This window comes from Telmatherina bonti (assembly GCF_933228915.1).
Source record: "Telmatherina bonti genome assembly, chromosome: 5".
Taxonomy (NCBI): domain Eukaryota; kingdom Metazoa; phylum Chordata; class Actinopteri; order Atheriniformes; family Telmatherinidae; genus Telmatherina; species Telmatherina bonti.
In genome coordinates this window covers 7,011,741-7,037,427 of record NC_136623.1, presented here as the reverse complement: position 1 = coordinate 7,037,427, position 25,687 = coordinate 7,011,741, and the positions used below count along the sequence as shown (strand labels likewise).

Here is a 25,687-nt window from a genome sequence, read left to right as displayed (position 1 = left end):
TGTTTATTATTATGCTTAGACTGACGTCACCCGTAGGTTTCTGAAGAGCTGAATTGAAGCTCGGTGGGCGGTTCCTACCATCGCTATCTTGGCAGAGTCATGCGTATCGTCTCACCCGGAAAATACAAATATGGGCAAAGAGGCGGAGCTGAGAGGGGGGCTGTGAGCATCATGGTGGATGATTGACATTGAGCGAACTCCGAGCTGCATGACGCTAAGAGCTAACCAAGCTAACCTGGAGAAAATAGGAGCTAACCAGCTAACGGAGGTAAGTGGGCTAAAGCTAAGTCACGTTGTTAACCGGCTAAAAATTGCGATTGTTCTACGTTCTTCTTACTTGAAGCGGGAGATCATGTACCTGTCAATCAAAAGGACACGCCCCTAAATATGCTGAACTTCGAGATTAAATTACTTTTAAACGGCGTGTTAGAAAAACTTTCATTCCCCCCACAGTTGTCATGAAGGTAAACCTGACCTATTAAACTGAAAATAGATGTTTATTTCTGCTGTAAACATGTTTATTTCTGCTGTAAACATGTTTATTTCTGCTGTGAAGTTGGTCTTTTTAACATGGGAGTCTATGGGGATTTGCTCTGTTTTGCAGCCCCTAGTGGATGAAGGCGGAACTGCAGTTTTATTCACTTCTGCATCGGCTTCACTTTTAACCGCCCGGAGGCTCCGTCCATCTTTCATATACGGTCTATAGTTTATACATGGAAAATATACGGCAGGTCTGAAAGGAACACATTTGGAGAACTTGGTTGAATCTCCTGACACATCTGCAGGTCTCAGTGTGTCGTGCTCCACCTCTGACTTTGTTTTTGCGCTTCTTAAAGTGGACTGATCGTAGAGAGGAGCCCTGAATGCTGGATGAGGGTCCTACAAACAAGCTGGAGCCAGCCAAAGGTCCCCAAAGGAGCCAAATCTGCCAACATAAAACACTCTGATAAGCTCGGGGACTTGTGGGACGTTAAACTACTTTGACCTCGGTAAAACATGAAAATACACCGGTGAAAAGACAGAGATCTGCTTGGTTTGCTTCACAGATGTATTTCTCTACGGGACCCTGTTTGTCTGGGAGTTTGTTCAAGCTGTAATAATAAAACCCGAAACGTTCATCACACATCAGCATTGCTTCTGTCTGTCGCAAGAGGAAGGTTATTTCTGTTCGGTCTTCTTTCTCACACACTCACTTTCACACTCGGAGTGTGAAGACGGTGAAAGATCAACACGTGTGGAGCAGCTGGAGCTTCACGCAACACGTCGTGTCCATTTACTTCCTCACACGCATCCAACGCTCACTTCCTGTTTGCATCAAAACCATCGGCGTGAAGGAAGACGGCTCAGTGGATTTCATTCATAATAACTTTAAATAACTCAAAAATCAATTCAAAAACTAGAAAATCCCAGCAAGAGATCAGACCTGCAGCCGATGTTCAGGTCCTTCATCCATCTTATATGGATCCATTTCAGATTCCAGATCCAAAGTGTCTCGGCTTGGGAAGCCCATTTGATTTAAATTGTGATCCCTCAGAATTGCTGATTTTTATTTAGCTTTTTAAACAGCAGATCAGGTGAAAAAGCTGCAGGTTTACAGACTCCATCACGATCCAGAGTTTATAAATAAAAACATCAACTGTGTGTCAGATTTTAAGATTTATTCAGCAGCAATAAATCTGAAGCAGCTGTGTGACGGCAGCATGAGCTGCCACACAGTAAAGGTCTGGTAACTTTCTTTTTTTTTTTCTCAATTAGTTATGTAAACACTTTAAAGATACTATTATCATTTTTCATATTTTTATTAGCTGGGTTGACAGGGGGTTAACCAACTGGGTGCACACACTTAGTTAACTTGTTTTGTCACTTTGTTAATCTGCTTTCAGTTAATATAGTTTCCTTTTGAGTTGCCAGTTCCTGTGTGGAGATCCCAAAGAAAAGAGTCCTGGCTGCACTGGAGCTCCTTAAATCAGGCTGAGACCTGATTGGGCAATACCATCTTTTTTTAGGAGGGAAGTGTAGGAGGGGTTTAGGTTCTTCTATTGATTGTTTATCAGTTGTGTTTTGCATTTTTTTTAGGAGTCTCGGATTGTTTAGTTTATTGTCTTAACAGGTTACATGTAACACTATACTAATCAGTTAAGTTTATGTTATAGTAGGTATAGAGTATTGTATCTCCCGCCCCCCCCCCCCCCCCCCCCGTGTGTTAAAATGACCCGATCAGCGAGTGTATATATGTGTCCCTGTGTGTCTGTCTGTGTTTGAGTTCCTTACATTAATGCCTTTGTTGAAGTTTGTTTCTTTGACCTCTTTTATGGGCCCAAAGTTATTGCACTAAAAGATTTATTTTGATATTTTTGTTAAATAAATTTAGACATTATATTTTTCTAAAAGAAATTCCTTGTGCTTCTCTGGTTTTTTCGGCTCGGTCCCTCACAAGCTGTTGGAACTTCTACTGTTGTTCCAGAAGCTGGAACTGCATATAAAAGTTCTGGTTTGAGAGTCTGCTGTCTTCCTGCTGCGCTACGTTTGGCTGTTAGCTCTGCATTTAGCTCAGGACGGCGTCTTGCTAGGTGGGCTAGTCGTGTTGCCGCAGTACGCCACATGTGCATTACGGAGTTTACAGTTTTATCTCTGCTCATTTAGCAGGATGTCCGATGTTCCCCGTCTTCTGTTTACGTGTTTTCCAGAACAGATAAAACGTCACGTTACTTGACGGTCGAAGGCAAACATGTCGCCCCCTGCTGGAGAAAAGCTGTAACTTCTCCATCTGTCATCCGAACATAGAAAACATTTAAAATAGAAATGAAAAAAAAAAGGATTTTGACCAAAACAGTCGTATTACTCCCAGCATGCAGCGTGTTCAGTTGAAGAAAGGTTAAAAAGGATTTGCATCCCAGCTGGACTGGAAGCGGCTTTGTTCAAACTGGGATGATTTGTACTCACCGGACGTTGCCGTTGTAGATGTTGAAGGTCAGACAGACGATGCCGAGCAGGATGCCGAGACCAGCGAAGACGGAGACGGCTGCAAACAGCTTTTGAGACAGGAACCTGTACTCCTCTGTCACCACGGTGCGGTCAGCCGGGGGCCCGGCACCTGCACAGAGAGCGGAGCTTCAGGTCATCATCTACGCTGCGAGGGTCGTCCTGACCAACAGGAACCGAGCATTTCAGCTCTCATTTGTCCCCCAAATGAAAACAAATGACAGACTGTAAAATCTTTACAAGACCCCGAATTATCTGCTGTTTTCTGTTTTATTCAAGCTTCGAGGTGGATTCCTCCGAAAAGTAGAGAAAAGTAGAGAAAAGTACCTCATGTACCCGAAGACCTGAGTCCCATTAACGGCTTTTACTACCAGACTGATGATGTTTATTATTTAAAGAGGAAAATCGATTAAATCAGTCTCATTTTGCAGCTCATTCTTTCTTTCACCCTGATGTAAAGCGTTCAAAAGGGCAGAAATAAAAGAAGGAAATTAGAATTATATCCTGCAAATAAACAAAAACTTTGTGTTTGTTTGTTGAGGTTCAAACAGAAATGTTTATGTCCATCAGAGCAGCTTCATGAAGTAGCTGATGATCTGACTCATCATATGTCTCCATTCATTTCACAAACGTTTGGATTAATCAGCCATATGATTTAGCTCGTATCTCTAGTTATAGTTGAAGATATAGCTTATTGTTTATCTCTCTGTTATTTATCTTCAGAGTATAAACAACCAGAGAGACATCCAGAGTAGGATTTATTTATTATCTACACGTTTCCTTTACTCTCTCATGTTAGTTTGTCTTGTTGGCATCAAACGAAACGCAAACTGTTGGAAGTTTTTCTAGATTTTCTCCAAACATTCATATTTCACAACAACACTTGTGTTTCTGTGACCTTGTTGTAAACAAACTGCTTTACGTGACCTTGTGAAAACCTCAGCATGTTTTAAAATGCATGAGCAGCAGCTGGGCATAAAGAAACCTTTAAGCTGCCAATAAGCTTCTGCAGACCGGCTCTTCCCAAGCCCTCGTAGCTCCAGATAGCAGGTCCGCCTCTGTTGGTTTAACAGCGTGTGAAGACGTCAAGCTCCTTGCAGAACACTGCCAAGGTTAAAAGCCACTATGTGTGCAGACCGTTTGGCATGCCGAACTTTCCCTCTCTGTGTGACAGCAGGGTTGGAACTTCTGTCTGTAGGTCTGCTTCACAGTTTTCAGGCTCATGCAGTGAATCAGTGCAGCAGTATGAATAAATAAGGCTTGTAGTCAGAAAAACAAGCTAACGTTGCTTTTTCCCCCAAATATAGAAGAACAATGATGTTCCAGCCTTAAAAAGCTCTGTAACACACTTAAGCAGCCACTTTTCCACGCAACAATGATGTTCGTCAGCGTGTAAAGGCACGGTCTGATCGCGCTTCACGCACACGCTCGCTGCACACGCTCCACGTTGTCAGGGCAAGAAGACATATGATGAGGTAAATTATTATTCAGCACCACAGCTGAGCATCTCTGCCACAAAAATGCAGCAATCTCATAAACACATTCGGAGGGTGAAGATTTCACGTGTAAGAGGAAGCAACGCTGTCAGCTTGCAGCTTGTCGGATCAGGACGAAGCTTTTCCCAACACATTTACAGCTGTTCACCACTGCTGAATATGTTAAATATATCACCGCCTATTTTCTGTTCACTTTCATTTTCCCATTAGTTTTCTTTTATTTATCTAAGATTTCATTCCATTTCTCGATGCTCACATCTTACAGGCACCTTTTCCTTCTTATATGTTTGAGAAAAAGACTGTGGATCCCCAAACGAACCTTTCTTATCATTCAGGGATTTGGGTCCAATCCCTTCCCTGAGTTTTCCCACAATGTCTTTCCAGGATGGAACAAAAGTTGCATTTCCACACTGATTAAACTATCGGCACAACTTGTTATGAATCAGTCTCATTTCTTACAACCTTACTGGTATAAAACACACCGTCCGGCCGAAGCACCGAGCTCCATGACCACCGTCAGCTCTGGTTCCAGCAGGCTTTTCTGTGTCATCGTCTCGATATATATTCCCTTCCAGTGTTAATCTTTCACCAAGATCCTCCATAGGGTTCGGGTCTGGACTCTGTGTTGGCCAACTCATGTGTAAAAAGGATGTTTCCTTTTCCCTGAACCACTCTTTCACAGTCTGAGCTCCATGAATCCTGGAATATGTCCAAACAATCATGAAACCCAGACCTGCGCCCAGATCATAGACTGTATATAAAGAGATGGACGTAGCCTCCGTGACGTTAAAAAGACCAAATTCACAGCAGAAGTAAACATGTTTACAGCCTGGTAAAAGAATCCATTTTAGGTTTAATAGGTCAGGTTTACCTTCATGACAACTGTGGGGGGAGTGAATTTTTTTCTAACTCGCCAGTTTGAAAGTAATTTAATCTCAAAATTCAGCATATTTAGGGGCGTGTCCTTTTGATTGACAGGTACCCGATGTCCGGCTTCAAGTCAGAAAAACGTAGAACAACCGCGGTTTTTAGCCGGTTAACAACGTGACTTAGCTTTAGCCCGCTTACCTCCATTAGCTGGTTAGCTCGGTTAGCTCTTAGCTACAGAAAGCTCGGAGTTCGCTCGATGTCAATCATCCACCATGACGCTCACAGCCCCCCTCTCAGCTCCGCGTCTTTGCCCATATTTGTATTTTCTGGGCGAGACGACACGCATGCCCCTGCCAAGATGGTGATGGTAGGAACCGCCCACTGAGCTTCAGTTCAGCTCTTCAGAAACCTACGGGTGACGTCACGGAGGCTCCGCCCATCTTTTATATACAGTCTATGGTTACCGCTACCAACCGGTGTCAAAACGTGGAGGAACTGACTTGAAAAACATCACAATGTAAAAGACGTATGAGGACGGAGAAGTATGACACGTACAGTGTAGGTACCAGATCTGCTCAGGCTACACCTGCCGATGACGTAACACTATACTCCTTAAGAGTGCAATAAGATGCTGGCCTCTTATCAACAGATATTTTTTGCTTTTATTTAACATTTAAACATGTTTGCCCAGACAAATAAAGCTCCTTCTGAATCTGAATCCATTTTATTATCATGGCTACTTTTCAGCACATAGCAAACGTGCTTAAACCAGCAAAAAGTGGAGATCGCCCTTTCAATGATACATCTAATACAGATGGAAAAAAAAAAATCATTTGGATTTTATGTATAACTTGTTAAATTGTGAATAAATAGTGAACATATTAAGTAAAAAGTAGTCACGAACATTAATGTTAAGTCACACTGTTAATTTTAAGTGTGTCATTTTTTTTATGGCGGCCTTTCCGCTCCCGTTTTAGGTTCCAGATCTGACCACCCGAGCAGATCTGGTACCTACACCGGCAGCAGAAACAGGCCATCCAGTGAGATGCCGGTTTGGGAGTGTTGCTGTTTGCGAGGTCAAGACCAGCGAGTACAAATTAATCTTTTGTTTTCATCAGAATAAGGACAGTATTTTGTTAGTGTTGTTAATGTTGAGGAAATAAGATGTATGAAATATTGTAACCACCATAATATTGATGTAAGTTAGTGAAGGATATGTAGACGGGGACACACAGTATAGCTGACCGCAGATTCAATAATGAAGAGTTTTAGCAGCATCAGTGTCACAAATCATCTTAAAGGGTTTTTATTTGACCTGTAATCCAGAGTTTTGATGAAGCAGAATCCAATCCAATCCAATCCACTTTATTTAAAAAGCATATTTTTAAATACAGAATGTTGCAAAAGTGCTGCACAGAGTCGAATATCACAAAATAAAAATACAATGAAATAATAATGTTGTTAAAATAATAAGAACAGGTAAAACAATTAAAAATAAATAAATACCCAATAAAATAACTAAAAAAAGAAAAATAAAACAACTAAAAGACACAGAGGACTATGCAACTCGCACAGTGTTAAAAGCCAAAGAATAAAAGTGAGACTTAAAGGACTCCACTGTGGAGACAGCTATGAGATGGAGGGGCAGAGCGTTCCAGAGTCCAGGACCGACTATGGAGAACGCCCCGTCCCCTCTAGTCTTAAGCTTCGTCTTAGGCACCAGAAGCTGGGACTGGCCCTGAGACCTCAAAGTGCAAACTGGGGTGTAAATTTGGAGGCATTCAGTAATGTATTGAGAGGCCGGTCCATTTAATGCTTTAAAAACAAACAGTAAGATCTTAAAATCAAAAGGTACAGTCAGCCAGTGGAGAGAAGATAAATCGAGGTGATGTGATCATGTTTTCTGGTTCCAGTTAAAAGTTGTGCAGCAGAATTCTGGACGAACTGCAAGCGTGAAAGAGTGCGTTGGCTCATACCTGCATGAAGACTGTTGCAGTCGTCCAATCGAGAAGAAATAAAAGCAGAACTTGTTCCAGAAAATGAAGAGATAAAAATTCACTTTTGATAAAAGATGATGGTGATAAAAACTTGAGTTTAAAATGACATTGACCTGTTTATCAAGCTTAAAATCACCGTCCACTGTACCGCCAAGGCTGGTGAAACTTGGAACGCAAAAAAAATTTTGAAGGAGTCCCAAGTCAACGGGGGAGTTGACGTGGGAACAGCAAGATCTCAGACTTTTCCTCTTCTAATATCAAAACATTTTGAGCTAACCAATCCTTGACGTCACCAAGACATTTAAGTTAGGATATCAGGAGGCAGAAGTCGCTTTTGGAGATTGACATGTACCATTTGGCAGTCATCAGCATAAAACGATATGACACACAATGCTTTTTGAAGATTTCCCTGAATTAATGTTGGTAATTTTTGAAGAGACTGATGAAACTCTATTGTTTTTTATTTCATAATTCCCTCCGATGGCTCATAAGCGCCGAGCCCAAGGTCATTCACTTCGCCCTTTGCATTGCAAAGCGGCTCCTGACTGGATTAGTGGACATTTTTTTCAAGTGGAAATGCAAAAGAAGAATAGCCTGGGGCGTTAGGGGTTAAAGAGTGTGTGTGTGTGCGTGTGTGTGTGTGTGTGTGTATTAACCACCAAATTATTCATGCGTGTGTAGCTTTACACCAGAAGAATTCCTCAGTAAGGCGGGTTCAAAGATGGGCAGATGGACAGGGAGTCTCTTTTTACACTCAACAGCCTCTGACTATCTGTCTGCTTAAATCTGGGGGTGCCTGCAAATCCTTCTGTTGGAGTGTATGAGTGTGTGTGTGTGTGTGTGTGTGTGCTCCTGAGTATGCATATGCAAATGTGGACTGAATAAATCCCATACGTATGTATATCTACGCACTAAGCATGAGTGAACATGCTCAAGAGGATGCCCACGAGTGCCAGGAGGCATTTCTGCATGCATGGGGGTGTGTGTTTCAGTGTGTGTGTGCTTGTGAGGCAGAGCGAAGTGGAGGGAGTAGAGTGTGTGCATGTCAGAGGGGATGCAGAGCAGGAGTGTCAGCGTGGCGTGAAGCTGATGTGTCAGATGTAAGAGTAAAGTGTCAGAGAGTCGTCCCTGTGGGGTGTCGAGACGCCCATCACGCTCTGTTTGGATGCCTGTCACCGCCGTCGCACAGCCGGAGCGAGGCTGCTGACTGGAAGACATTTTTAATATCCAATAGAATCCACTCTGTTAGCTTGCATGTTGTCACGCTGGCTGCAGTGTGAAGGTGGGAAAAAAAAAAAAAAAACAACACCTAGAAGTGTGTTATCATATCACTTTACAGCGGCTGGCAGAGCTAAATGCGATCAACTTTTACTAAAGAACATGCAAATTAAGAGGACGTCATCGTTCGTTTCAGGGCATTTGTGCTGCAAATAGATTTGGCATCAGTAGACAGAAGACTGCGCTGCAAAAAAATCATCAATGCAAATGCTGGAACACACACAAATATAGCACAAGAATAAAACAACAGCTTACAAGTCATGCACAACAAGAACAGAGCAGAACAAACCAGACGAAGAAAAATATATGAAATGCAGAAGGAAGCTGCCAAAAAATCCCCAAGAGCCACATCGCAGACTCTCCAGGCATCAGTTAGCAGGTTAAATGTTAAAGCTTATGACAGAACAGCGAGAAAAACTGAACCCGTGTGGCTTGTTTGGAAGGGTAGCAGGAGAAAACCTCTTCTGTTTATTTAAACTGAAGAGAACTTTGTGACACATCTGGTTTGAGTCTTATTTGAAAGACAGAGACAACTTTGTGTATACAGTAACGATAAATCTGTGGAGTTCCACACAGCTCCATTTTGGGGCCATTGCTGTTCAGCATTTTCACCACTAATCAAGATCATGATAAACTAAATATGTTACCATAGTTATTCTGATGTCACACAAATCTACATAACCATCTTACCAGAAGAAGATTGTCCGATCCAAACTCTGATCAAATGCATCAATTAAATTAAAGACTGGATGTGCCAGGAGTTTCTTCATTTTAGTTCAAAACAAGCAACAAAAGTTCTTGTCTTTTTATTTAATGTCTCTTGAAAGCATGTATGAAATGTGACATACTAAACTTGCCTTACCTGAAGTCATCATGACTTTCGGTTGCAAAGCTGCACCTATACAAGCAGTAAGACCTTATTCACCAATACCTTTTACAAATCTTCTTAAACTTCCTCTAAAGTTTCGTTTTACAAAAACCCTCCATCAGATTCATAAACATGCTCATAGACCATGCAATTGTTAGTCTCTTTCCTCCTAAACTAGTGAATTACTTTGCAAGTAAACACACGGAAATGTCCTTTAAAGCAGTGATTCCTAACCTTAGCCTATACTTGGGCCTCCAGCACCACCTGGAGGGCCTCGAAAAGCTTTTCATTTTTGCATCTACGGGCTGATCAGGGCCACAGGACAACATAACTTATCAACTAAGTACAAGAAATATAACTGTCATCCATGAGATACTCAGTTGCAATACAGCTTTCCATCACTTAGTTGCGGTAATGTGCCAGTTAGTTATTCAACATACTCTAATGAGCAGAAAAAGACTTGGCTAGCTGCTAGCCTTTAGCAAAAGTTATGAAGAAGTATATATTATAAAGAAATGAAGACTAAAATGGTCCCAAAAGGCAAAAATAATATTGCTTAAGAATAACCCAGCTCATTAAATCTGGTAAAACCGAGAGGTTTGTACAGAGTGGTAGCTAAAGCTAGAAACAGCTAGCTAAAGCTAGCTAACGTTAGCTAACGCTGTCCATCACAGAAGCATCTAGAAGCCAAACAAGCAAAAAGACGGAGACGTTTTCTCCATGTTATTGACATAGTAAAATATCAAATTTAGTAGATTTTGTGTTTCTTTTATGTTTATAAGCACAATTTTATCTTGAAAATGTGCTTTTTGTGGCTCAATTTTGTTCCTTGAATTATCAGTCTGTTTGGCATCTTGGATTTGCAGCTTCACAGACTTGTGACACATACTATTTTTTCTATCATGTCACATTTAACAAGTTTCTAACTATCTAACCAGAACAGTGTTTATGTTTGAATGGACCACGGACCAGTTTGTACTGGAAATGTTGGGACCCATTTGGTCATGAGACGGATGGGCCATGTTCAGAGACAGAATTTAAAAAAACACAAACAAATGCATAAAAACAAATAAATAATAATAAAAATGTGCATGTGAAAACATGTTGGTCGTAACTGTTGAGGCGACAATGTGGTTATAAATAATCAAACAATGAGATTCAACTCATTTACAAGCAGCTTTACGTACAAATGGTAAATTAATTACTCCTGAACTTGGACAGCAGCCTGCAGTCTGGTCCCATTAATGCATCAAAATGTGATGTAGATCTAAAAAGGAAAGCGGTACACCATAGCCGAAATTTCTCCTGACATAATGAGGCAGTTTGTAAAGCAAAGTACCTCCTGCTGAGTCCAAACACACCCAGCATCCTTTACAGACGCAGTGATGATGGAGCGACTGGTACATCTGATTAAACAAAACCGGCAGGCCAATCTGAAGGTTGGTCTGAGGTATTATTTACTAGGTGACCGGAGCTGAACCTTCTGCTCCTGATAAAATTAATCATTATAAAACCAAAAGTAAATTTATATTGTAAAAGTCCATGTTCCGCAGGTGGATCTGGGAGTCCCAGGTGAGATGGACAGTTATGGAATGATGTTCTTGTGGTTGTGGAAACAGATGTATCAATGGTTTTAGTTAAAGCACCAAAAAATGTAATTCATCTTCACACTGACTTTACTTTTATTGTTGAAATAAATGAAAAATAGTTCTTCATTTTCATACCGTCACAGAACCCTGATCCGACCTCCATACCGTCACAGAACCCTGATCCGACCTCCATACCGTCACAGAACCCTGATCCGACCTCCATACCGTCACAGAACCCAGATCCGACCTCCATACCGTCACAGAACCCAGATCCGACCTCCATACCGTCACAGAACCCAGATCCGACCTCCATACCGTCACAGAACCCTGATCCGACCTCCATACCGTCACAGAACCCTGATCCGACCTCCATACCGTCACAGAACGCTGATCCGACCTCCATACCGTCACAGAACCCTGATCCGACCTCCATACCGTCACAGAACCCAGATCCGACCTCCATACCGTCACAGAACCCTGATCCGACCTCCATACCGTCACAGAACCCAGATCCGACCTCCATACCGTCACAGAACCCTGATCCGACCTCCATACCGTCACAGAACCCAGATCCGACCTCCATACCGTCACAGAACCCAGATCCGACCTCCATACCGTCACAGAACCCTGATACGACCTCCATACCGTCACAGAACCCTGATCCGACCTCCATACCGTCACAGAACCCAGATCCGACCTCCATACCGTCACAGAACCCTGATCCGACCTCCATACCGTCACAGAACCCTGATCCGACCTCCATACCGTCACAGAACCCTGATCCGACCTCCATACCGTCACAGAACCCTGATCCGACCTCCATACCGTCACAGAACCCAGATCCGACCTCCATACCGTCACAGAACCCAGATCCGACCTCCATACCGTCACAGAACCCTGATCCGACCTCCATACCGTCACAGAACCCAGATCCGACCTCCATACCGTCACAGAACCCAGATCCGACCTCCATACCGTCACAGAACCCTGATCCGACCTCCATACCGTCACAGAACCCTGATCCGACCTCCATACCGTCACAGAACCCTGATCCGGTCTCCATACCGTCACAGAACCCTGATCCGGTCTCCATACCGTCACAGAACCCTGATCCGACCTCCATACCGTCACAGAACCCTGATCCGACCTCCATACCGTCACAGAACCCTGATCCGACCTCCATACCGTCACAGAACCCTGATCCGACCTCCATACCGTCACAGAACCCTGATCCGACCTCCATACCGTCACAGAGCCCAGATCCGACCTCCATACCGTCACAGAACCCAGATCCGACCTCCATACCGTCACAGAACCCAGATCCGACCTCCATACCGTCACAGAACCCTGATCCGACCTCCATACCGTCACAGAACCCTGATCCGACCTCCATACCGTCACAGAACCCTGATCCGACCTCCATACCGTCACAGAACCCAGATCCGACCTCCATACCGTCACAGAACCCAGATCCGACCTCCATACCGTCACAGAACCCAGATCCGACCTCCATACCGTCACAGAACCCTGATCCGACCTCCATACCGTCACAGAACCCTGATCCGACCTCCATACCGTCACAGAACGCTGATCCGACCTCCATACCGTCACAGAACGCTGATCCGACCTCCATACCGTCACAGAACCCTGATCCGACCTCCATACCGTCACAGAACCCAGATCCGACCTCCATACCGTCACAGAACCCAGATCCGACCTCCATACCGTCACAGAACCCTGATCCGACCTCCATACCGTCACAGAACCCAGATCCGACCTCCATACCGTCACAGAACCCTGATCCGACCTCCATACCGTCACAGAACCCAGATCCGACCTCCATACCGTCACAGAACCCTGATCCGACCTCCATACCGTCACAGAACCCTGATACGACCTCCATACCGTCACAGAACGCTGATCCGACCTCCATACCGTCACAGAACCCTGATCCGACCTCCATACCGTCACAGAACCCTGATCCGACCTCCATACCGTCACAGAACCCTGATCCGACCTCCATACCGTCACAGAACCCTGATCCGACCTCCATACCGTCACAGAACCCTGATCCGACCTCCATACCGTCACAGAACCCTGATCCGACCTCCATACCGTCACAGAACCCTGATCCGACCTCCATACCGTCACAGAACCCAGATCCGACCTCCATACCGTCACAGAACCCAGATCCGACCTCCATACCGTCACAGAACCCAGATCCGACCTCCATACCGTCACAGAACCCAGATCCGACCTCCATACCGTCACAGAACCCTGATCCGACCTCCATACCGTCACAGAACCCTGATCCGGTCTCCATACCGTCACAGAACCCTGATCCGGTCTCCATACCGTCACAGAACCCAGATCCGACCTCCATACCGTCACAGAACCCTGATCCGACCTCCATACCGTCACAGAACGCTGATCCGACCTCCATACCGTCACAGAACCCTGATCCGACCTCCATACCGTCACAGAACCCTGATCCGACCTCCATACCGTCACAGAACCCAGATCCGACCTCCATACCGTCACAGAACCCAGATCCGACCTCCATACCGTCACAGAACCCTGATCCGACCTCCATACCGTCACAGAACCCTGATCCGACCTCCATACCGTCACAGAACCCTGATCCGACCTCCATACCGTCACAGAACCCTGATCCGACCTCCATACCGTCACAGAACCCTGATCCGACCTCCATACCGTCACAGAACCCTGATCCGACCTCCATACCGTCACAGAACCCTGATCCGACCTCCATACCGTCACAGAACCCTGATCCGACCTCCATACCGTCACAGAACCCTGATCCGACCTCCATACCGTCACAGAACCCAGGTCCGACCTCCATACCGTCACAGAACCCAGGTCCGACCTCCATACCGTCACAGAACCCAGATCCGACCTCCATACCGTCACAGAACCCTGATCCGACCTCCATACCGTCACAGAACCCAGATCCGACCTCCATACCGTCACAGAACCCTGATCCGACCTCCATACCGTCACAGAACCCAGATCCGACCTCCATACCGTCACAGAACCCTGATCCGACCTCCATACCGTCACAGAACCCTGATCCGACCTCCATACCGTCACAGAACCCAGATCCGACCTCCATACCGTCACAGAACCCAGATCCGACCTCCATACCGTCACAGAACCCAGATCCGACCTCCATACCGTCACAGAACCCTGATCCGACCTCCATACCGTCACAGAACCCTGATCCGACCTCCATACCGTCACAGAACCCTGATCCGACCTCCATACCGTCACAGAACCCTGATCCGACCTCCATACCGTCACAGAACCCTGATCCGACCTCCATACCGTCACAGAACCCTGATCCGGTCTCCATACCGTCACAGAACCCTGATCCGACCTCCATACCGTCACAGAACCCTGATCCGACCTCCATACCGTCACAGAACCCTGATCCGACCTCCATACCGTCACAGAACCCTGATCCGACCTCCATACCGTCACAGAACCCAGATCCGACCTCCATACCGTCACAGAACCCAGATCCGGTCTCCATACCGTCACAGAACCCTGATCCGACCTCCATACCGTCACAGAACCCTGATCCGACCTCCATACCGTCACAGAACCCAGATCCGACCTCCATACCGTCACAGAACCCTGATCCGACCTCCATACCGTCACAGAACCCTGATACGACCTCCATACCGTCACAGAACCCTGATCCGACCTCCATACCGTCACAGAACCCTGATCCGACCTCCATACCGTCACAGAACCCTGATCCGACTTCCATACCGTCACAGAACCCTGATCCGACCTCCATACCGTCACAGAACCCAGATCCGACCTCCATACCGTCACAGAACCTTGATCCGACCTCCATACCGTCACAGAACCCAGATCCGACCTCCATACCGTCACAGAACCGTGATCCGACCTCCATACCGTCACAGAACCCAGATCCGACCTCCATACCGTCACAGAACCCAGATCCGACCTCCATACCGTCACAGAACCGTGATCCGACCTCCATACCGTCACAGAACCCAGATCCGACCTCCATACCGTCACAGAACCCTGATTCGACCTCCATACCGTCACAGAACCCTGATCCGACCTCCATACCGTCACAGAACCCAGATCCGACCTCCATACCGTCACAGAACCCTGATCCGACCTCCATACCGTCACAGAACCCTGATCCGACCTCCATACCGTCACAGAACCCTGATCCGACCTCCATACCGTCACAGAACCCTGATCCGACCTCCATACCGTCACAGAACCCTGATCCGACCTCCATACCGTCACAGAACCCTGATCCGACCTCCATACCGTCACAGAACCCTGATCCGACCTCCATACCGTCACAGAACCCAGATCCGACCTCCATACCGTCACAGAACCCTGATCCGACCTCCATACCGTCACAGAACCCAGATCCGACCTCCATACCGTCACAGAACCCAGATCCGACCTCCATACCGTCACAGAACCCTGATACGACCTCCATACCGTCACAGAACCCTGATCCGACCTCCATACCGTCACAGAACCCTGATACGACCTCCATACCGTCACAGAACCCAGATCCGACCTCCATACCGTCACAGAACCCTGATCCGACCTCCATACCGTCACAGAACCCTGATCCGACCTCCATACCGTCACAGAACCCAGATCCGACCTCCATACCGTCACAGAACCCTGATCCGACCTCCATACCGTCACAGAACCCTGATCCGACCTCCATACCGTCACAGAACCCTGATCCGACCTCCATACCGTCACAGAACCCTGATCCGACCTCCATACCGTCACAGAACCCTGATCCGACCTCCATACCGTCACAGAACCCTGATCCGGTCTCCATACCGTCACAGAACCCTGATCCGACCTCCATACCGTCACAGAACCCTGATCCGACCTCCATACCGTCACAGAACCCTGATCCGACCTCCATACCGTCACAGAACCCAGATCCGACCTCCATACCGTCACAGAACCCTGATCCGACCTCCATACCGTCACAGAACCCAGATCCGACCTCCATACCGTCACAGAACCCAGATCCGACCTCCATACCGTCACAGAACCCTGATCCGACCTCCATACCGTCACAGAACCCTGATCCGACCTCCATACCGTCACAGAACCCTGATCCGACCTCCATACCGTCACAGAACCCTGATCCGACCTCCATACCGTCACAGAACCCTGATCCGACCTCCATACCGTCACAGAACCCTGATCCGACCTCCATACCGTCACAGAACCCTGATCCGACCTCCATACCGTCACAGAACCCTGATCCGGTCTCCATACCGTCACAGAACCCTGATCCGACCTCCATACCGTCACAGAACCCTGATCCGACCTCCATACCGTCACAGAACCCTGATCCGACCTCCATACCGTCACAGAACCCTGATCCGACCTCCATACCGTCACAGAACCCTGATCCGGTCTCCATACCGTCACAGAACCCTGATCCGACCTCCATACCGTCACAGAACCCTGATCCGACCTCCATACCGTCACAGAACCCTGATCCGACCTCCATACCGTCACAGAACCCTGATCCGACCTCCATACCGTCACAGAACCCTGATCCGGTCTCCATACCGTCACAGAACCCTGATCCGACCTCCATACCGTCACAGAACCCAGATGCAAAGACTATGAATAATATTTACAAACTTAAGGACAAAAATGTCTGCCAAATTATTTAATGATGATTTTGAGCTTGTTTCTTTTTTTTTAAGTGAACAGTAATAATAATTAATTTGAAAATTATTCTCTAAAATTAAGACAACACAAAATAAATTATTTATATTTTTCTAGTCATCAGATTTTACTGTCCTGAGTCATTAACATGTCCATGATAGATTTAAAAATAATCCCCCGCCACCTAAAATTTACTTTGAGGAAAATTATCTAATTTTTTTTCCATGAAAAACCCAAATAAAACAGTGGCATCAACTCATCAAACTGGCATTTAACGGGCTAAAATCCTCTAAATTGTTGATGTTTCACAAGTTTAGATCAGCGTTGAAGTTGTTTATAAAATTTATGCAGAAATAACTGAATAGAAGACATATCTGTTACATCTGGTCCTTAGAAAACTTTAAAACAGCACAATTTATCATTTCATCTAACTCACCGTGAATTGGTTTGTACAAATAAAATACATTCAGTCATATTTCTAATAAAAGAAACGATTAAAGGATGTGAGAGCAGGGAGTGTGTGTGTACATATGTGCATGTCAACTGTCCATTCAGTCTTTGAATTTGCAGCATTCAAACCCTCCTCCGTCCTTGATGAAAGAATCGGGACAGGGAGTTGCCATGGAGACCTTGCTCCGTAACAGTTGCCACAGCGATTAGATGAAGCACAGAGCTGAAGTGGTTGTTAGGGCGACCGTGCAGAGTGAGAAAGTGAGGCGGGGAGGCGTCTGGTAAAAACACGAGGGGGGTGGGGGGGTGGGGGGTTAAAGTTAAAAACTAGCGTTTACTCCTCCCTGTCAGCGTGCAGCGAACCGAACGCCGCCCCTCAGAATCCAACAGAAAACTTCCCCAAACTGAGCCGGCTTCAGAGACGTGGGGAGTGTCACGTCTCCTTGACGACGTGTCGGATGGATGTGTCCTTATTTAGTAAACAGTAAAGAAGAAAAGGAAGCAAACAGATTCCATCTCAGCGGGGGCAATTAAACATATTGTCATGCATTGTAAATAAAACTCACCTCTGACACTTCAGAGGCAGACTGGCTTCGGTTCAGCTGCTCTAACCGCGAGTAAACAACGAGTCACGTTGCAGGCATGGGGGTCACCTGTCCCTGGGCACCGATGCTGACCTGGAATCACCACCTCCAGGAGGCTCGCTTAAGCCTTGGAAACCCTTCATTTCCTTAAAAGCCTAAAAAAAAGGCGCCTCTGCAGGCATGAAGGATTGATCAGTGGCACACTCTGTCCAGACACAAGTATGTCACCTCTCCAGAGAGGAGACGGGCCAGTAAACAGCCACAGTAATGCTGAAGCAAATCAACACTAACAGCTTTTCACAGCCAACTAGCAGAACTTCCAGCAGAGGTTCTGCTCTGTGTGGCCTCAGCTGCAGCTTCCTGGCTCAGCTTGCACTTCATTAAACTGTCTTATTGTATATAGGTTCATTAATTTGTCCCACTTATCACCACAGAGTGCAGCAGCAGCGTATGGAGGTCATTAGCATATACCTCCGAACCCCTCAGTGGCCCGTCGCAGCGTTTACTGACGGCTGCAGATTGCAGGGAAGCTACGACTGATGGATCAGCCGCTTACTCAAACCTTTCATGTCTCATCTGTCCAGGACACGTTGAAGCAGGAAAAGATTTTCCAACCTGTCTGTGATCTCAGGCAGGTTTCATAAACAGCTTCACCCCTCCTCACTGATGCAGTCTGATGCTGCGAGGCTACAACTCCTTCGCTGATACGACAGAAGCCGCGGAAAGACGGCAGCTTGTCATTTTTCACTAATTAGCCGACGGCTCACGGCCTGTTGAAGAGATTTAAACTGTGAAACATCCATCCGCTAAATGAAAGGCTGCAAAGTTCAAACACCACTGATGTTTTGTGATATTACACAAAGAGTTTTTAATTCTACATTTTTTTTGGTTATTACAGCATGGATGATTATAAATCAACATTTCCGAGCTGCAGAATCAGAGGGATGGTAACTGTATCGCTAAATGTTTTCATCTACTGCCGTGTTAGCAAATGAAGAAGAATTAATCATTTTTTCAATTCTGCTTTATTAGTATTATTAGTACAACACCACTTCACAACCATGTTGTCTCAGGACACTTTACAGACACATCATTTCAAGCCAGTTCATACATATCCTATAACAGAAACCAACTGATTGCATCGAGTCATGGCTTCAATCCAATCCCTCATCCTGAGCTGCACGCGGCGACAGTGGGAAGGAAAAAACTCCCCTTTAACAGGAAGAAAAGCTCCAGCAGAACCCGGCTCAGGGAGGGCAGCCATCTGCCTGGACTGGTTGGGGTGGAGACGACAGGAAATTAAAAAGAATTGATCTTTCTGCTGTCAAGGTCCAGAGGTAAACTAAGCATCAACCGATCAGCTGTAATGACAGAAGACACGATGACTTGATTAAGTCCACATCTAGACGTGGTGAAGACGGCTTGAGCATCACAATGAGGACCAAAGAGGATTTAAGTCACTTTGAACACAACAACAGAATCTGCAGAACATCATCTCTGAACACACAACCCGTCCAGCCTGGAAGCAGATGGTCTCCAGCAGCAGAAGACCACAGCGGTTCCCTCCTGTCAGTAAGAACAGGAAACTGAGGCTACAATTCACACAGACTCACCAGAACTGGACAATAGAAGATGGAGAAACTGGTCTGATGAGTCTCCAGTTCAGCTCCACATTCACATGGTAGGATCAGAATCTGCTGGAAACATCATGACAACATGGATCCATCCTGCCGTCAGGATCAACGCTTCAGGTGAACCCGCCCAATCCCAGGCAAAGCTTCTCATCAAGTATGAAACAAGCTTAATGGTGTTCGGAACATTTTCTTGTCCCACTTCGGGCCCCGTAAGCCCGGTTTCCACCGAGTGCTTCGGTTCGGACCAGTACGGTCAGGTTTGTGTGTTTCCATTATAAAACCATCCCCTGCAACCAACCAAAGCGCACCATTTCTGGGCCTCCTTCAGTTCTAGATACATAGAAAATAGTTCTGTATGGTGAAGGTGGAGCGGCCGTCACAAGACACAGTTCACTGATTGGTGGACAGAAAAACATCACCGTCCACAACGAAGCAAGCAAGAAACGAACACAACGTTGTCACTCAGTCCACGTTGGACAGATACAAGGACACTAGGGGCGGGAAAATCCAATCAAAAAATCAAGTATCAGGTCTTTTTGCTTCACAATTTTAAAACTGATTTTGTTTTGTTAAAAAAAAACTTTTTTTTAAAAAAATCAATACAAAAAAATCCATAATAATTTTTTGTCATTTTTAATGTTTTTATTGATCTTTTGACTTGTCTTCTTGAGTTTTATAGAAGCAGAATTATGAATCATTAATGTTTTGTACTTTTTTAAATTTGATTTTAATCTTCAAAAATATTGAAGAATTGTGAGAATCGCAAATAAAATAAAATCGGCACCAAAAAAATCGGAATCGAATCAAATTGGGACAAAAGCAAATCGTCACATGCCTCAAGGACACAGGTCTGGTCTGGAACTACAAACTGTTCCAGCTGTAGTTGCTTGAAGTGTCACATTTGTTGTTGTGGAACTCGTGCGACACCACGATAGGCACTCGGTCTGAGCTTGCAGTGGGAGCTTGAACTGGCTGAACTGGTCTGGAACGTGCTTACCAAACTGCTAAGTGGAAACGGGTCTTTAGTACCAACATGACATGGTTTAACCTCCACAGCCTACCTGAGTCCTGCTGCTGACCATGTCCATCCCTTTCTGAGCACAGTGGAGCATCTTCTGATGGAAACTTCCAGCAGGATGATGCACCATGTCACAAAGCTCACATCATCTCCACCATGAGTTCACCGTACGTCCCTGCTACTGCATGACTGAACCAGTCACGCTGCAGTTTCCATGGACAGGTCTGTTAACACTTTTAGTTTTATGGTTTTGTTATAAAAATGTCTCCTCGCTTCCAGTTTCCTGCGAGTTTTTCCGATTTCGGCTGCGTTACGCTCCTGGCCGTAAGCTGAACTCTGGACTTTAGACTTTCATCAGTGTTTTTGTCTTGCATCTGCATCCCCTTCTCTCAGGAATCACCACCTAAAGCGGATGGGAATAAAAAGACTACTACTCTGTCAGGCTCACAACTGATCCCATGATATGTTTTTATATTCAAACTGTAAACACACACGATTTCTGCTGTGCATGGAGAATAGATGTAACCTCATATCCACTATTAAAATGCAACTCCTGCCATGTTTTGAAGGTTGCTGAGAGTGGCACATTCAGTGGAGATGCAGTGATTAACCTGGATGTAGCATTCATCTCCATAGCATCTCCTCAGTTTGAAATATAAAAAGTAAAGTTGGACTTAAAGTGCTCAGAAAGGTATGTTCCTGTTGAGTTAACAGGGATTTTTAATCTGTTTAACGATCTGCAGCGTTCTGAAGGTGTTTTCTGTTTGTTAACAACATTATGAAACATTCAAGCAGAAAAAAGGCTCCTAACTCAAGATGATCCTCCCGAGAACCCCAACCTCAACATTACTGAAGCAGTGTGGAATGATCTGAACAGACATCCAAAGAAGAGGTTTGGAAAGTCCTTCAAGGAGCCTGGAGAAGTATTCCTGAAGACTATGTAGAGAAATGAGAGACAGCTTCTCTAAGAGGGTTCAGACCATAGAATAAAGAAGAAAAAACTGCTCATTTTAGGCCTTTTAAGGAGCACAAACCACCTGTTTCAACCCATCACTGCACCTATTGCTCTTGTCTTGGCAGTATTTCAACAAATAAGGAGTGTCTCGAGACTTTTTGCAACATAGTGGCTGACAAGCAGCGTGTAGAAAACTGAAAAAAGTACAGTTTGGCATACTTTCACAGGAATGGAAACAGATAAATAAAGGAAAGAGGCTACCCTTGTAGCCAGCAGCTCGGTCACAGGGGAAAGCTGGTCTGTGTGATTACAGCTCATGTGTCTGGATGAAGTTTCAGCTCAGACACTGCAGGCATCTAAATGGACATATATCTGACAGTAGTCCCAGTTTTAAGATCCGCAATAAGCACAAACTCAGTCTTACCTATCCAAACATCATTGCCGAACCAGGAGAGGTTCTTCTGAGAGCTGTCGTAGTAACCAATCTTCTTATAACTTCCTCCTAGATGTCCAAGGAGACAAGATAAGAAAAAAGCTGCTGAAGAAGCCTGATTGATTATCAACTTCCTGTTGTAAATGTGTATTAATACCTCTTGGATAACAAACAAGTAAAAGAAACGAGGGACGGAAAGAAGGACAAAGACAGAAGAAGCAAGAGGAGAAGAAGGGGAAAAAGCTTATGTGGCAGTCTTGACCAGGAATACTGATGAGGTCCCGGAGAGATTCAGGGATTCGAGTCAGGTCGTCACATTGTGGATGTCAAATTACCTCGACACCACAGCAGGAAATAGGAGACAGAATGTGAGGGGAAAGGGGCAGGATTATAAATTTTCATCCTTTAGGACGCCAATGAGAACAGAGGTAGAAAATAATCCTCCGCCTTATCCTGCGCGGGGAAACTCATTAAGTCACTGGTGACAAATAGGATGCCATTTCCAGAAACAGCTTAAAACGGAGGCTTGTGCTCAATTAGAGCGAAGCTTTGAGTCACCGCATTTCTGCGTCAAGCCCATTTGCATGAGCAGTTAAAGGACGGTGAGCGCAATACCACTGAAGGTCACGGGAGCGTCGCTAAATGGAGGCTGTTCTCCACATCGGGGTTAAAGCAGCTGTCGACACACAGCAGAAAAATGTGCTTTTGACATTTGTTGTCCCTTTCAGACTCTGCAGTGGGAGGTGTGGGAGCGCTTTACCTTGCAGTTGTTCGATAAGGGTCATCGCCATCCTGGAACCCTGGGCGTCAAACACCACCTGGCCCTGAGATGCAGAGGAAGTCAAAAGCAAATCAGTAAAGCGTGTCGGAGTATTTTCTCCTGAAAATCAACCAACACATACCGACAATGAGTTTAATAACATATGTTATGCATGGAAACGTTCAAATATTGGCTAAATGGTTGAATTTAGCCAATTAAAAATATAAATCTCCAAGTTCAACCATCCATCCATGCTCCTGTTCTTGCCCCAGGTGCAGTCGGAGGGGCAGCCTTAATTACAGACACCCAGACTCCCTGTTTTCCCAGTTCATCCCAACCAGCTGAGAAACGTAAGCATTACATATTTTTGCAAAATAAAGCGATTTGCAGGTGTTTCCATTGGACGGTGTTTTGTACATAAGCCTCAGTTCTCGTAAAATCTCATCTGGCTCACATGATTTTACGAGAATTATGGCTCATGCAAGATGCCACGTAGCGTGATGTTGGTTTTCTACTTGCTGCAGAGAATTTGCTACGTCTACCTCATTCTCTATTCCAAAACTCTGAAATTCACTATTGTTTGTTCCATACAAACAAAAATGAACTGGTCACATGACCTCCCATGTCATGTCCGGGGACATGTACATGCGAAAAAGTGTTTCTATTATATTTTTGCGATATATTTTGCTACCAAAAGTCTAAAAAAAAACACTTTGAGAGCTTAAAACCTTTTTAGCAATATTTCCATCTTTTTTCGAAACATAGCTGTTTCCATTAGCTTTTTTTTTATGCCAATATTTAGTTTTTGTGTAATTCTAGATGTAGTAGAAACACACCTATAGTCTATTCAAGATCTTCCCTGAAAGTCTCCTACTGGTGCGATGTAACTGGAAAACCTCCCCATGGAGGAGTCCTGATCAGATGCCTGAGCCGCCTCATCCGGCTCTTCTACTCTGAGACCCTCCAGGATGACTGAGCTCCACGCCGGCGGAGGAAACCTAGTTGTATTTCTGACCTGAAGAGAACATCCCCCCTTTTATTCAGCTGAGGTCTTAGATTTGGAAGTGCTAATTCTCATTTCGGCCCCTTCACACTGGGCTGTGAATCGCCCGAACGAGAGATGGCGATCACGGCCCGATGAAACCAACAGAGTCACATCGTCTGCAAAAGGCAGAGACCTGATCCTGAAGCCACTGAACTGGATCCCCACAACACCTCTAGGATCCTCAAAACTTTGTCCAAGTTATTAACAGAATGAGCGACACAGTTTCGTTCATCTCCATACGTAATTTAAGGGGCTTATTAGCTCTCCGTCACTTGATGTAGAAAACAGATCAATAGCACTTGAAATACCAATATTTTCTGTGATGTCTTTTCATCATATCTTCTTCATTAACATGAAAGTAGTTTTCTTTGCCACTCAACAATCTGGTAATCATCACACCTCATCTGGCAGCTTACCAACAAACTCCTCTTTTCTTAAAGTGTGCCAAACTAAAAATAAAACTTTCCTTTTACATCTCGGTATAATTTAGCTCAGGTTTACAATCTAATGATGGTTTGCTTCACTTGTATCGACAGCACCTTTGCTTGTTGTGGGTTCACAGCGGCAGCTCGCAAATGAAAATGTCACACTTGTGATCAATAGCAGACCTTTTACCTGTTGAAGAAATAATCAAGAGGAAAAACCTGTCCATCAAAGAGCCTTTAAAGCCAAATGTCATTTCATATCTTAGCCACTGAAGAGCAGATCTCCAATCCATATCAAAGACTTAAGAATCATAAACTTTCCCCATAAACTTGGATGAAAATTAAATCTTAATCTGTGTTCTACAGTAAAAGGTTTATACTCCATCTACATAGAGCACACAATTTTCTTGTCATCTTTCAGTTATCTGCGCTTACCGAAACTCCTTCAAAGGAGCTTGTGTTGAGCGCTCTGTAGATCTCTGCAGTGATGTCGTGGTTGTTGTAGTTAAAATCCTCCAGACGACGGCCTTTGGCTTTCAGAGGTGCCACAGTCTTATTGAGAGCAAGAGCCAGAGCCCAGACTGCATCGTAGGCTAGAGGGGCCTCCTGAAATCCACCGGTTTCTTCCGGGTTTTTCCCACCAAGACGAGACATCAAGGCAGCAATGAACTCCTGGGATGTCTGGTACAACAACAACAAAAAGAAAGAAAGAAAGAATTAAAGAAAAGGGGAATATCACAGAGGAGTCATTTTGAAATAAAATTACACTTAGCTATTTACTTTATTCTTTATTCAAATCAATTAAAATATATTTAAATCCTCAAATAATTTTGTTTCTCGTAAAACTGAAGTCTTTTTAGCACAAACTTTGCTTGTAACAACAGTCTTAGCAATTAGCTATTAGGTTGGCTAAAATGCTAAATTGTAAGGACCTGAGAACCAAATAATTTAAAAGCTGACTTGATTGGCACTTCTGCATTAGCATCTAGTTTTGAAGATAGTTTTGAGCTAACTGTGTGTGTAGCTTACAAATTTAGCATTTGAAAACCACAAAGTTAGCTGAAGTGCTAATTTGCCTGTCACTCTGGTGTGGCTTTTAGGGTAGCATTTCACCTAAACATGAAGTTACCTCAAATGCTAACTATGTGGTAAGCTAAAATCAACACTGACTTAGCGTTTAAGAAACCCCAAAGCTATAACTGATTGTGCTAAACATCTGTATTTTCCCAGAAGATTTATGTGAGCTAACCACAGGTCCATTTAAGCTGCTTGGTTGAGCAACATCTACCTTGAAGGGTTTAGAGATGCACAGAGGCAAACAGAGTGCTCAAATGCTCTTAAGAAGCACACTAAGTTTTTGGCTTTTTATTAACATAAAAGCACTTTGACATTCATTGACATTCAGTGTTGTGCCAACTAAGTTAATTGCTTCAGTGTGGCATTTTATAAAATATGCTTCTTCACTCTCTTTCAAGAGTGAGAGGAGAAGATCAGCCAAATGTTATATCAATACAAAATCATTTTAAACTTAAGCTAGCAGGTGGTTAGATTAGTGCACACACTTCTGCATTCCCAT

The 25,687-nt window shown here is 44.8% G+C and overlaps 1 protein-coding gene across 1 annotated transcript in view; it reads right to left on the bottom strand.

Moving 5' to 3' along the window:
- gabbr1a (gamma-aminobutyric acid (GABA) B receptor, 1a) overlaps positions 1-25,687 on the bottom strand; it is a gene marked incomplete at its 3' end in the record, with an annotated part of 137,235 nt that overhangs the window by 27,999 nt on the left and 83,549 nt on the right. Inside the window, exons 10-13 of the mRNA XM_079240506.1 lie at positions 24,547-24,792; positions 22,642-22,705; positions 21,873-21,950; positions 2,944-3,094 (exon numbers count right to left, since the gene is read on the bottom strand). Coding sequence (XP_079096632.1) covers positions 2,944-3,094; positions 21,873-21,950; positions 22,642-22,705; positions 24,547-24,792 — 539 coding nt within the window. The remainder of the gene's footprint in view (positions 1-2,943; positions 3,095-21,872; positions 21,951-22,641; positions 22,706-24,546; positions 24,793-25,687) is intronic.